This window comes from Homalodisca vitripennis, chromosome 5 (genome assembly GCF_021130785.1).
Source record: "Homalodisca vitripennis isolate AUS2020 chromosome 5, UT_GWSS_2.1, whole genome shotgun sequence".
Lineage (NCBI taxonomy): Eukaryota > Metazoa > Arthropoda > Insecta > Hemiptera > Cicadellidae > Homalodisca > Homalodisca vitripennis.
Genome location: NC_060211.1, coordinates 147,400,035 through 147,413,323, shown reverse-complemented (window position 1 = coordinate 147,413,323; position 13,289 = coordinate 147,400,035). Strand labels below are relative to the sequence as shown.

The following is a 13,289-nucleotide window of genomic DNA, read 5'->3' as shown; positions in this document are numbered from 1 at the left end:
GGTAAAAGAGGATAAGAAACATTGATTGGAGTAGAGCCTCAGGATTAAGACTATCCAAAATGTTTATCTCTCCTTATGTTAAAGAGTGGATAGCTCTTAGATCAGATTAAGGAGGATATAAGGCTATATTAGGAATGTTGACAGGACATGGCCCCCTAAGAAAACATCTTATGAGGGTAGGCCTTAGCCAGACTAACGAATGTAGACTCTGTGGAGAAGAGGAATCAGCAGAGCATATTTGGTTAGATTGTCCTGCCATCTTAGAAACTCGGAAAAGATTCCTGGGAGCCCTAAGGAAATCAGAGAACAGGAGCCCTCGAATCTGATCGGCTTTTGCAAAAGCCTCGGACTTTGAGGACACAAAATTAAAGTAAGGGAGGCGCAAAGGTCCTTTTAGGACTAAGCACGGGGACAAGAAGGAAAAAAAGCCTTTTGATGTCCATTGATCTGATGATCAGGCTTTTGTTTCCACGTCATAATCAAAAACCGATGTCTCATCTCCTGTGATGACATATTTCAAGAAAAGATCGTCGTCATTTGCCATTTCAAGAAGTTCCTCCAAAACCTGAAATCGGTGGTTTGTAACCAGCAGTTTTGGAACAAATGTTATTACAACACAATGCATTTTAAGTTTTTCATTTAAAATTTATTGACATGAACTAAATGAAATGTTACATTGTTCTGCCATTTCAAAGATTGTTAATCAACAGTCTGAACGTAAGAGAGCGTTCACTTTAGCAACATTGTCATCATTGACTGATGTTCAATGGCGTCCAATGAGCATCACCTACTATAAATATTAAAATGACCTTTTTTACAGTTAAGGTCATCTTTAAACCTCTTCTACCACTGATGACAACATGATCGGCTTAAACATTCTTCACCAAAAGCATCTTGTAACACCATAAAAAATTTTGTTCCATTTCAAACAAAAATTCACACAATCACGTTGCTCTTCTTCACATTCATTTTTATTAATCAAGAAATAGCCAAAATCCATCTCTAACAAACTGCTTATTTTTGTTTCAATGACGTTATGATTGATCTGTAACACAAGCTGTGTTACTGTTGAGTCAGAAAACACACTGCTGCCAACCAAATTGCTATGCGACATTTCATTCTCATACTATATAAAAAGTTCTGGAACTCTTTGATCACCTCTCGTACCTTATATGTTATACTTTCCTTGTGGGTTTTGTCAGATAATTCATAAAAACCCATTTTGTAAGGTTGTGTTTAAAGAGAATTTGTATTATATTATTCGGATGGTTGGTAAATCGAATAATATTTCACTGCACATAGTGTTGGAACCAGCTGTTTACATAAACAGAAATTATATGACAAGGTACTGACCATAAATAAATGTTTAACACAACTTATTTTATCCAGTCTAAAAAAGAATAAAATTATTTTATGTCATAGGAATGTAAACGTTAAACACTCAGTTTTTTAGTAGCTTTCAATTTGCAAAAGATTTTCAATATAGCCCCTTCTCTGCATCACGCAAATCCTACAATTTCAACACTGCATGTTGCTCTATGAATATATATACTTTCTTAGTGATTTTTTCCTAATAAAAACCCACTTGAGTCAAGTCTTACGAACGTGAGGGCCAAGAGACATTTTAGTTAAGAGTAAAAAAGTTTAGTTAAACATTTATTTAGATTGTTCAATCATTTTATATGACGATTGTTATTTTTTATAAGATTATAAAACATGATACAATTTCAAACTAATATTTATGTTTTTGCTAATCAGTTTACAGAAGCGTCAGTAACAGTCATTTTAGACTGACTTCGTCATTTATTTTTTGTATTTCACTAAACAGCTGATTCCAACACTAAATGCAGGGGGAAATATTGGTCAGGTTTACCAACAATCCAAATAGTATAGTAAACATTCCCTTTAATAACCATACAAAAACAGGTTTTATGAATTATATAATAAAACCATCAAAAAAACTATAACAAATGGTATTTTTTGAAATCAGTCCTTTTTTGTATTAAAGTAAAAAAAATGGGTTGTTGCATTAAAACAATTGATGAAATCTACACCACCTGCTTGCTGGTCTTGAATAATGTTCATTATAGTATTTAAATGCTAGAAAAAAATTCATACAGATTTCATGTAAAACAAGTTTCATATTGACAGTACTATAAGAGAGCTGTAACAAAGTGAAAGTTTTGACCAAAAATGGTTTTTTGAGCTCAGCGAGTGAACGATGCAATCAATTAACTTTACCAATTGATTTGTTAAGTCTTATAACACACAACGTTGTCCTTTTAATCTTGGCTGTATCTCTAATAATTTCCATGATCCCTTCAGTGTGTATAAAATTTTTAGCACATGTATTTATGCTAACTCAAAAGAATCTAGTAATACATAAACCATGTGTACTGTTGATGTGAAATTAAAAATTGCTGTAGTTGCAACGCTTTTGTAAGTACCTAAAATCCATATTTATGTTTGAGTTTCTCACACAATTTGAATAGAAAATTTTAGAACTCTGCAAAACTAAAAACATTTTCAAACCTCTCTCTGTTCACATTCAAGACTTTATTATCATAGACTACATGAACTCATGAGTATGATTGGTATGCAATATAGGAATCTATTTTGTAAGTACTTAAAATAATATTTACATTTTAGAAGTTGCATTAGGGATGACGATACTGAGGAACTTGGGGAGAAGGCTTGTTATATAAGTCATGTAAGATAGAGAATAGATTGACTACACTCTGGTAAGGAGTGGATTCAAGGTCAGTATTTGGCTGCAGTAACGTTTCCTAACATTTACTGTGGATCTTCATGTCGGTTTTAAAAGATGTCATATTGATAGACTCCGTGCTTCCATTATCACAAACTTATTCAAAATGATCTGTTACAGCTCAAATAAAAAACTGTTACACTTACTTGGTAGCAGGTATTTCTGACGAGTCCCACTGACTGAGCTGGATGCATGTGATGATGAGTGTGGCTGTAAAATAAAACACATTAAGCTATTTGTAATGATCAATTGTATAAACACTGAGTTCTAATACATTATAATATTTATTTAATAGATACTAATTTTAGATAGTCATAAAGGAAAACAATTAAATTAAAATTATAAACCAATGAATTAACAGATAAATATTTAAATGTGTATTAGCAATGATATACATAAATCTAAGTTTCTGAGGTAAACGAATTTTGGATTGTCACAAATACTTATTTATAACCAAGTTTTGACCTTTGGCAACGTTTTATAAAAAGAACCACAGAGCATAACCACAACTAACTATTAAATTTTCATTACCATGACTGAGTGGTATAGAAGGATCATTGAAGAAATTAGTTTTTAAAAGTACTTTAGATATTTTACTTGAATGCACTAATCTTATAATTTCTCACTCACTCCTCTAATACTATCATGAGGAGCAGAAAACTTTTTCAACTTCTTGCCAAACCCAACAATCACTACAAAAAGTTACATTAACCCGTAATAAATTGTAATGCCCGGAACAAGAAAAAATTCCACCTCTTCTTTCTTCTGAAACATGGGATGGATAGAGTATTTCATAACAATTCAATAAAGTCAATGTTTTTCTCTTTTTCTAATGTGCTTACAAATCACTTCAATGCCTCATTACCACTTGTTAAAAGGGTTTTGACAAAATCAGGTAAATCTAAATGGCTCAACAAGGAGGTGCTATACAGTGGTGATAAGTTAAGGGATGTTGAAGATGGAGCTTGTATTGGCTGTTCTTACTTTATTCAATACATTGAGAACGCACCAACCAATACTAATAACTTTTTATTTTTGTGAGACCTTGCTATCGAAAAGCCTTACAAAAATAAAAAGTTATTAGTATTGGTTGGTGTATTCTCAATGTAGTGAATAAATTAAGTTAAGGGATGCTTGCATCCTACAGCAAAATAGTAATAATATTCTCTATTCCGGTTAAGATTACATTTTGTCATGTGTATGTTGGTATAGTGACTGTCATCGATTTTCTTTTTGATATCAGAAGGGGAATCAAAGGAAAATTTATTTTTTACATTGTTACTAATGCCATTTCTAGCCACCCATTGCAAACTCATCAACAGAATAAAAGACCAGGAAGGGTTTTAGTCGAGACTGAAATTGTTTAGGGTCATTGACAGTCTGATCTCTTCAGGGAGCTTATTAGTCTTAGTTATCTAGTTCCACATTGGTGGACATCATTAATCTGAACTAAGATGAGTAAAGTTTAAAAACCCTATGTCACAGAGTTTCACTCCAAAAGAATCTATAGCTTTCCCTAAGTCTATATTTTTAACTATGAAGTTTCGAGCATCTTTCATTAGGTTCCTAGAAGTCCATCAGGATTCTCACTTGGACTGGGAAACAAGTGTGAATGTTTTAGTGAAGAGACTCAATTCTGATGTATTTGCCCTGAGCTTTGTCTCCAATTATACTTCAGTGGAGACGAACTGGCTTACTGGCCTTTCTGAACGGCAGCTATGTAAGACATGTCAATCTGGGGTTTCTAAAGCGCAAGCACATTGAATGAAACTATACCCACAAATTGTAAATGATGGATCCATTCATAAATAAATAAATTGGATTTTTTCATTCAGAATAGATCTCTAGAGATCGTCTGGTGCCTGGGTCAGACGAATAGCTGTAAGAAATGCTTTTGATTGCTACAAAATTCAGTTTTTAATTTTGGGCCAAAAATCTTTAATGCTTTTCCACCTCACCAGCATTAACTTATAAAACAGTCAATAGTATTAAATTATTCAAGACAAGGGTAAGGGAGTGCTTAACCAGGAGGGCCTTAAGGGCCCTGTGATCTGAGTGCTGATTGATCCCATTTTTGGATCTGAATATTTATGTTTGTTTTATATATAGAGTTAAACATTACAAATTTCCCAACTATGATTAGATTATAATAATACAATATAATTATAGTTTCAAAATTTGTAATGTTCCTGTACAATTGGAATTGCGCTTAATGCAGCATATGGGAATATCCCTATTGTCTTATTTTAAGTTTATTGTGTACATTATAATTCACGAAAATGTTGCGAACGTGAAGGAATGCGTAAATGTATTGATTTATGACTATCGAAAACCAAATTGGATTGTGTGTTATGTAAAAAATCAATAAAAATGTTGTGCTATTCTTTCACTTAAGTTTCGTCTTATGAAGCGAGATGCGGCATGCAGTTATAACTGTGGTGCGTGCCGATATATACAGTGCATCTATGTGTAAAACAATAGAGCTCTTTAAAAAAAAAATTGTTTGTTTGTTAATTTCTTCTTCACATTGGCAAAAATTTAATTTTTAAAAATCTCAAAATCCACGCTAATTGAATTGAGGCCAAATTTCCTTCAGTGATTTAAGGGTTAAGTATGTTGTAATTATGTCAAAATGTATGTATGATTTTTCTAATGTACAACACTGATGATACAAACTATGTTTGTGTTGTTACAAAAAATAATCCTACAAAAATACAAATAGCTTTCTATTGTAATTATACTGATTTATCTCTAATATCAATGTTAAAATATTTTTTTTACATATGGAATAGATGAAAGTATAAACAACAACAATGATTACCAATAACATGTGAAGATGTATTTTGTAACCAACTGCCTTCTTCTACAATACCCAGAGACTGGGCAATCGGCAACACTTGGAACTGAAACAGAAGATGTAAATATTATTCATGAAGTCTAGTACAGTGCTACACATCATGCTCTCACATCAAAAAGTTTACTATAAAGTTTGAAAGTTAACTACAAACTAATCAGTAAAGCCACAATAACAAGACTAACATTAAAATTTAGCTTGTTTATTTCTGTATTTATACAACTGAAGCAAATGGATTAAACCGCTCAGGGTATTTCCACACTGAAAGGTGCTAGTCAGATTAAGTGCTTGGCACAGCATGATGACTCCCCAACCACAAGTCAGGTTGTCAGAAGATATTGAGCGCTTTGGGAATTTTACATGGTAAAAGGTGCTAGTCAGATTAAGTGCTTGGAACAGCATGATGCCTCCCCAATCACAAGTCAGGTTATCAGAAGATATTGAGGGCTCTGATTATTTTGATACGGTGAACGGTGCTAGTCTGAAATATGAATTCTCAAAATTGTAGTTTGGTTGAAAAGTGCCCAAAACCATTCCTGTTTTCATTGTATGGACATAAAACAGGAAATTATTGTTGTATAAATACCCTGAGCGCTCAATATCTTCTGACAACCTGACTTGTGATTGCAGGGGTATCATGTTGTGCCAAGCCCTTAATCTGACTAGCACCTTTTACAAGCCTGAACGTATGTGGAAAACGTCATGGCACTGTATAAGAATACTTGGACTGAAGGTAGAGAAGTCTTCACCAAATGTAGCTGATGATTCAGCCACTGTTGATGCAGTATAATCTATTGGCTCTCTCACCACACCAATTCCAACTTTCCTAACATTCTATGAGGATAATTCAAATATCAAACATGTGATAATAGTGCATTGCTCAACAAAAGAGGTGCACACCTCTTGCTCAGACATGATGGTACTAATAGCCATCTGATATGGTGAGCCGCACCATTCTCTCCCCTCATCTTGACAACAGCACCCAACGTAGATGAATACATCACATCACTCACTTCACCTATGGAGTTTAAAAATAAAAATCTGTTTAATGTTTCATTTACACTTGTAATTCTCATCTGTTTCGAATGGTAACAACACTGAATGACTACCAGGGAAGGATTGAATTTCCTATCCAGTGGTTGTTAAAGACCTGAATTAAAGACACTCTTACAGGTTATGCTGAGTCCTATAATCTAAAACATTACATGTAAGGTGTGTCCAAAACATAGCTGTGTGCTAATGGTATTATTTAAAGTCTAATTGTAACTAGAACAAAACTTAGTCTAGATTGTCTAACACAATTAAAACTACTTCGATAAATACAATTTGGATTAAAAGTAAAACACTCACTTGCCGAGCCTCTTCCTCCGCAGAATTAGATGTCAACCAGTGGTTCAAGTCTTCAGTACACCCATCTGGAACAAGAACATTTACAATTTAAGCACGGCGCGCACTGCAACCGGCCCGGCCCGGTCTTTTTGTGAAGTTGAAATACACGCAATCAAATGGACACCCGCCAACTGCAACCGGCCCGGCCCAGCCCAGCCCGGTCCGGCCTTTTATACTCTGTCAAAATGCATACGATCAAATGGACACCCACTGCGAGCGGCCCGGCCCGGGCAGACTCGACCTACACGGCACCGGCACAGTTGCCCCAAGAGCCGACCCAGGCCGGGCCGGTTGCAGTGGGCACCGTGCTTTACACTACTAAAGTTGAAATTCAATTTAAGATAAATTATTATGGTTTGCACTATTGCTTTTTTCTACTCGCGGAGAAATACTAAAAAAATATTCTCTATGTGGCGTTTCTTAGGGTTTTCTAAAATTGGTGGTTGTCTGGCACTTGGGTTTTGGTTTATTGTGTCTACTGTGGTTTGGACAAAAGTGTTACTGTTAGCCTCAAGAGTTTTTTTCTCTAAATTTGTATCTTAAGTAAATATTTCGTAAGCAGTTGGCTTTGGGTGTGGTCATGATCTTCAAAGATCTGACATAGTTCTGTTTGTTTTTTGTTCTTAATTGTGCCAAGTTGTAGTTATTTATGAACTTTTCCTCATTTGCTAGATAGAATATTTTCAATTTGAGCCCTCTATACTAGTAAGGTTGACTCCAAAGGTAGATTTATTTTTAGAATATTTTCAATATCTTGTCTTAACCCTATCGCCAGAGTAATTTCGCCGATTTGTGCCAGGAGTTGCTGTGCGCATTTTGTAGTGCGTCACTAAAAACTGCCGCCGCCATTACATCCACTAGACGTCAAAACCGCCAAAGCCAAAATTGACAGCTTGCACAGGTTAAATGTCAATTATTCTGCTAATAATTGAGATATCTGCATAATTTTTTTGGTATTGAAGGCAATTAAATTCTGCACTAAATTATGTATTATATTTCAATAATACAAAATTTAAATCCTAATATACTTAACTGTTTTTATTTATTATACAGTTTTTATTTTTATAATTAGAAAAAATATGTTAAAATATCCATTACCCTAATAAGCTTATGCATTTTGTTGAAGGGTACCATCTAAACAACCTTTCTTGATAATTTCAGTCTAAAAACATTAAAAATGATTTGTTTATATATAACACTTTTATTGAAATTATTAATTTCTTCACAAAATATTCTATATAAGAAAATCTGTCCTTTGACACCGGTTACATATATTGCAGTTCTAGTTACTTTTTATAACAGTTTAAAACATTAAATAGTAAGACAAAAATTCAAATTAAAATATACAAATTTATTTTAATACCCATAGTAACCGAACAAAGTCTAATTATAATAATAAGCCGATCACATCAGCCCTCAGCACATTTTAGTCCATATACGCGGGCCAATCATATCAGCTCTCTACAGTTTTATGATCGAACTGCAGAACCGATCGGCTTTTGGCGGTCTTAGGGTTAATGCATTATTTCATGCAATAATGCTTTTCCACTTCTATATTTACGGTTAGTGAAGTTTCTAGGTCAGGTCCATTCAGCGTTTCAAGGTTCTGTACTTTTGATTTCACCTCCGGCAGATCTCCATCGATTCAAATGTCGAATCCCATTGATCGATTCTCGAATTTGAATCTTTGTTGAAGATTGGTGGATTAGAGATTCAGCTTCAATTCATCACTAAAATAAACACACACTATAAAGATTTAGTAAATATCTGTGTCTACATGATTTAAGGTTTTTCTTGCTGTCTTGTTTCTTTCATAATTATAATGTTATACAATTAGTTATATTATTTAAGCAGTTGTATAAGACAAAAAACGTAATTTTGCTAGTGATTAATAAGAAACTCAAATTAGATTTTCTCTAAAGGTCCGTAGTATAGTATTAAAACTGAATTACTATACTCTTAATAAGTCATAAGTTAATTATTAAGAATCAATTTCCGTTCCCCCCTCTCCTACCTACACAAAAGACCAGTCACACCCATTATTCATAATATGTCGACACTTACCTGCGTTAAAACTAGTTGAAGTGCACTGTTGCTTTGGCATTAGCATCTGTAACACAATTAAATCCGTAAATATTGTTAATTTTACTTTAGCAGTATTTTTACAAATTGTGCTTCCTTAAGGAAAACATAATTAAGTCGTGTGTTAATAATATTTTTATTGTGACTAAGAGAAATTCCATTAATTGTTTTTGATTGAAAATATCTGCAATGCACCAATCAACCAACATCAAAGTATGTAGGACAGACAGATGAACTAGCCCACTCTGTACAGTACCTGCACTATTAGATGCTCCAAGACAATAATTACAGGGTGGCCACTCAAAACCTCTCTTCAAATTCCCGGTTTTTCCCAATCGAAAATTTCCGATTCTCCAGCCTATTTTTAAACCAAATAGACATCTCTAGTACTATATTTAACCCTTACGCCGATGGCGGTTTATGTCACTAGCAGTATTTGCAAGAAATGCCACAAAGCTGCGGTGCTCTAGCATTTCGTCGCTATCGATATGCGAGAAATTCGGCAGGGATGCAGGGAAATGAACATATTTAAAATTACAAGTCATTTCTCCTTTTAAGTAATAGAAATGGTATGTTCCAGAATATATTATGTAAAACCGTATTTATAGAGAATATATTTACTTACGACTACGTTTTTATCCACAAATAGACAGACAGTGCAGACTCTCGACGATGCGCCAAAATAAATATAAAAAAATAGTTGTAACGCTGGTTGTTCCGAGAGAGAGTCAATACAAAGTCTGTTCACACATGGCAGTGGTATCTCGACAATGTTTATAATTGAAATTTTAATAACTGAGACTGTTCTCTAGTTCTTGCAAACAACTGTCCGACACTGGTTGCAGCAGCACTCGCGAAAAGCTCTTGCGCCTGTTTATACTAGCGAATTTTACAGTCGGACACAAAACTTGCGCAATGGCTTGCTGGTTTAAATGCAGTTAAGTCGAGATTTGGATGTGACAAAACATAACATCATTGTTTTAACCTATGTTAAGTATTATTGCGTTGAATAACTTGTTTTTTATTGCCTAATATGAAAAGGCTACTTTTATTGAACAATAATTTTGTATATTTCTTTTGGGCAATTTATACTCTATATTTGCCTTTATTTTACTAAACTGTATATACTGCATTAATTCTATATCTCTTTCTGCGGCCTAGTGCCTACAATACCATTCCTTACTGGATTAAAATATTCACGTACAGTGACAGACCAATGAACCATTGTTTCACGAATCAGCTGTTTACTGTACACTCATCAACCAATCACAACGGTTGACTTATCAATTGCCCACCTTGCAAGCGACTGCACGCTTGCTCAGTGTACGCTCAGTCCCGCCTGGGGCACTTATATAGCACTCTAGCCACTGCTGACCATACTTACTCAACACGTGACTTTATGCCCCATGTGTTACTCTCTCACTTAAATATTAGTTTATCTCTATTTGTTGTACATTTACATTAACATTAAAGTCAGTGCTCTGGATTGGCAATCTCTACCAGAACGTCTCTGTTCCCGGACACCCGCGTCTACCGTGCTCTACAAGACTGGCCACAGTGTTATGAACTATTCGTTTGCGGTCGTATTGTGCGTGAGTGAATCCGTGAAGGACATCTTCCCTCTTCACGCCTGCCTACAAGACAGCAGCCTATTTCCACGCTTCCTGATCACTACCTGGCCCTCAACAACAGCAGACTACGGTTACCCCTCATGAAAACAAAGGTAACTGTTTATTTTCTGCACTTTATTTGAATAAGCACTGTTCATAAACTCATTATGTGTAACCTGGTGAACTCTTGTTAAAATCAGTGTGTTCGGCGTCTTCACTGCCTAGTGTGAAGTGGTCCTTCTTAATCGAGCCTCTAAAATCTTATTTCACGGTTCTCATAACCAAAATCCATTCTTTTCAACCTATGTCATTTGATGACAATCGGAACGTGTACAAGGAGCAATTGTTCATAGACCAACCGAAGCCTCGGCCTCGATACGAGCGGTAAACTCTGAGCGCTGGATCGAGCGGCAACTTAAAGTTTAATGTTTATGTTGTACGCATAGGGAATACTCAACACAAGTCATTGCAGCCGTGAGTGGCAGGGCAGTACCACACGATGGTGCTTATACGCCGCCAATTCTAGACATTAAATATTTTCCTGCGCCTCAACCCTCAGCTCATTCTGTCATTGCTGGGCAACAGAACGCAAGTGCCCAATTCTCAGCGTAACTTGTTGTAGCTAACCCAAAACTTTCTTTTTCAAAAGATATCTTATCAGGATTGGTAAAAATCCAACTGACATTCTGGTGTACTCAAAAAACCAGGCTGCACCTCTTATAACACCGTCAAACATATTATTCAACAAACCAAACCCTTAAGCCTGTTTATAACACTGTACATTATACGCCTGTGCTATCAATCTAGAAATGCGTCTTTTCAAAATACTATTTTCACTCAAGAATAAGAGTTGGACAACTTCGTCCAGAGACCCTACTTCGGCAACTGAGTAACACTTAAGTAGAAGAATCCTTTTTGTATCGCGGTCACTACCACTCTGCCGCTTTACAGTTTAAAACATACCACTTATTTAGTGCCAAAGTCCGAAATGATCGGTCGGCCGATTTTAATTGTCCAATGCATTATTACGTTTTTTTAGGGGGGGAGGGGCCTTGCCGCAGCACAGGAGTAGAACTAACCAAGATAAACTCCACTACACTAGTGGAGGTAACCTTGATCAACCGGTGTCAGATGGAGCTCACGAACATATGTCGATTTTCACTCACAATTTTCTGATTCTCAGGAAAATTCCCAGCTTATTCCCGGTTTCCCGGTCGGGTGGCCACCCTGAATTATGACATCCATTTTACTTTTTCCAAACAAACTTTACTACAGTTTCTTTCAACTGAAATAATATGTCCATTAAACCTGCCTGTTGGTCAATCTTTCGGCTCTTCATGAGATCTTCAATGAAGTTCAACACGGAGCCCTGCAGTTTCACTCCCATTCTCTTTAGTGCTTGCAGTCTATGCTGGCGGTACTGCACGGTAGGCTCTGGTTCCTCTTCGGCCCCTTCCACAAATATCTCTAACCCTCCCTCACCCTCGTCCAGGTCCCTCTTGTCCTCCTCCTCCTCCTCTTCAGACCTGTGAGGCTCCACCCCATTGGACGTCATCAGTCTCCGGGACATCTGTTCACTGATCTTTTGGGCCTAATAACAAGCAAAACTTAAAAATAAATTACCAAAAGAACCACTGTGCTACTACTTTAAAAATTAGTTAACCCTATAGCCTGAGGGTTAAAGGTATTTCAAACTGTCGCAGCATAGAAAAAATGTTGTTAAATTATTGTAAAATAAATGTAAAAATTATAAACCTAGCTCAAAGAAGTCTCACAATTTTGTAATCAGCACAAAAAATAGCAATTGTTACAATAAAAAGTATTTATACTATTATGACTGAAGAACTGATACATTTTCATGAGGATAAGTTTACATTTAGTTCCATAATTCAGTAAAAGGTTCTATCTGCAGTTAGACTGATGCTGACACGTGTGTTTTAACAAACTTTGAAAACTTTATTTATTTACAGATTTGTGTGTCATATATATTTCTGTAGTTCCAAAATTTTACACATTTATACATAATTATATGCCAAATCTTATAAAGCATTTCTACAAGCAAAAATCGATTATTTTTAATGGATATTAAAAATAGAACTTATGTGTTTGGATGTCAAAATTTCTCAGTCATTTTTTAAAGGGTTTTACATTTTATAATGGCAGTAATCTATTTCCATCAATAAATCATTTTAGTATAAACATGATAAGTTTAAAACCAAACTGCTGAGTCTAAAGTTTTGTAGATATCAATTTGGTCCTAAAAGCTCAAAAACATAACAAAATTTGTTAATGAAAGCAAACATTGATCTGATCCTAAATTAAAGGGTTAATTGAGTTCTGACCTCTATGACAAGGCCATAAGCAGGTGTGAGGGAATGTTGGTGTCGAGTAAGTTATAGTTTTATGAAATAAATAATATTTAACTTCATTTGTATATACATATTTGCTTTACAATCAGAAAGTAATAGCATAACATACAAAAATAAGTCTAACCAGTATTTGAATTCCTCCTCTGACTGTTATGGGATTTACAATGAATACAGCAGTTTATTTAAGTTGAATTAATTGCATGACGTTGAACCCAAAC

The 13,289-nt window shown here is 35.1% G+C and overlaps 1 protein-coding gene across 3 annotated transcripts in view; it reads right to left on the bottom strand.

The window, feature by feature from the left end:
- LOC124362997 (tetratricopeptide repeat protein 17) overlaps positions 1 to 13,289 on the bottom strand; it is a 50,765-nt gene that overhangs the window by 13,172 nt on the left and 24,304 nt on the right. For all 3 annotated transcript variants that reach the window (XM_046818031.1, XM_046818032.1, XM_046818033.1), the window contains 5 exons: positions 12,015 to 12,293; positions 9,075 to 9,120; positions 6,972 to 7,036; positions 5,589 to 5,670; positions 2,914 to 2,977 (listed from right to left, as the gene is read on the bottom strand). In XM_046818031.1, the coding sequence (XP_046673987.1) occupies positions 2,914 to 2,977; positions 5,589 to 5,670; positions 6,972 to 7,036; positions 9,075 to 9,120; positions 12,015 to 12,293 (536 nt within the window). The remainder of the gene's footprint in view (positions 1 to 2,913; positions 2,978 to 5,588; positions 5,671 to 6,971; positions 7,037 to 9,074; positions 9,121 to 12,014; positions 12,294 to 13,289) is intronic.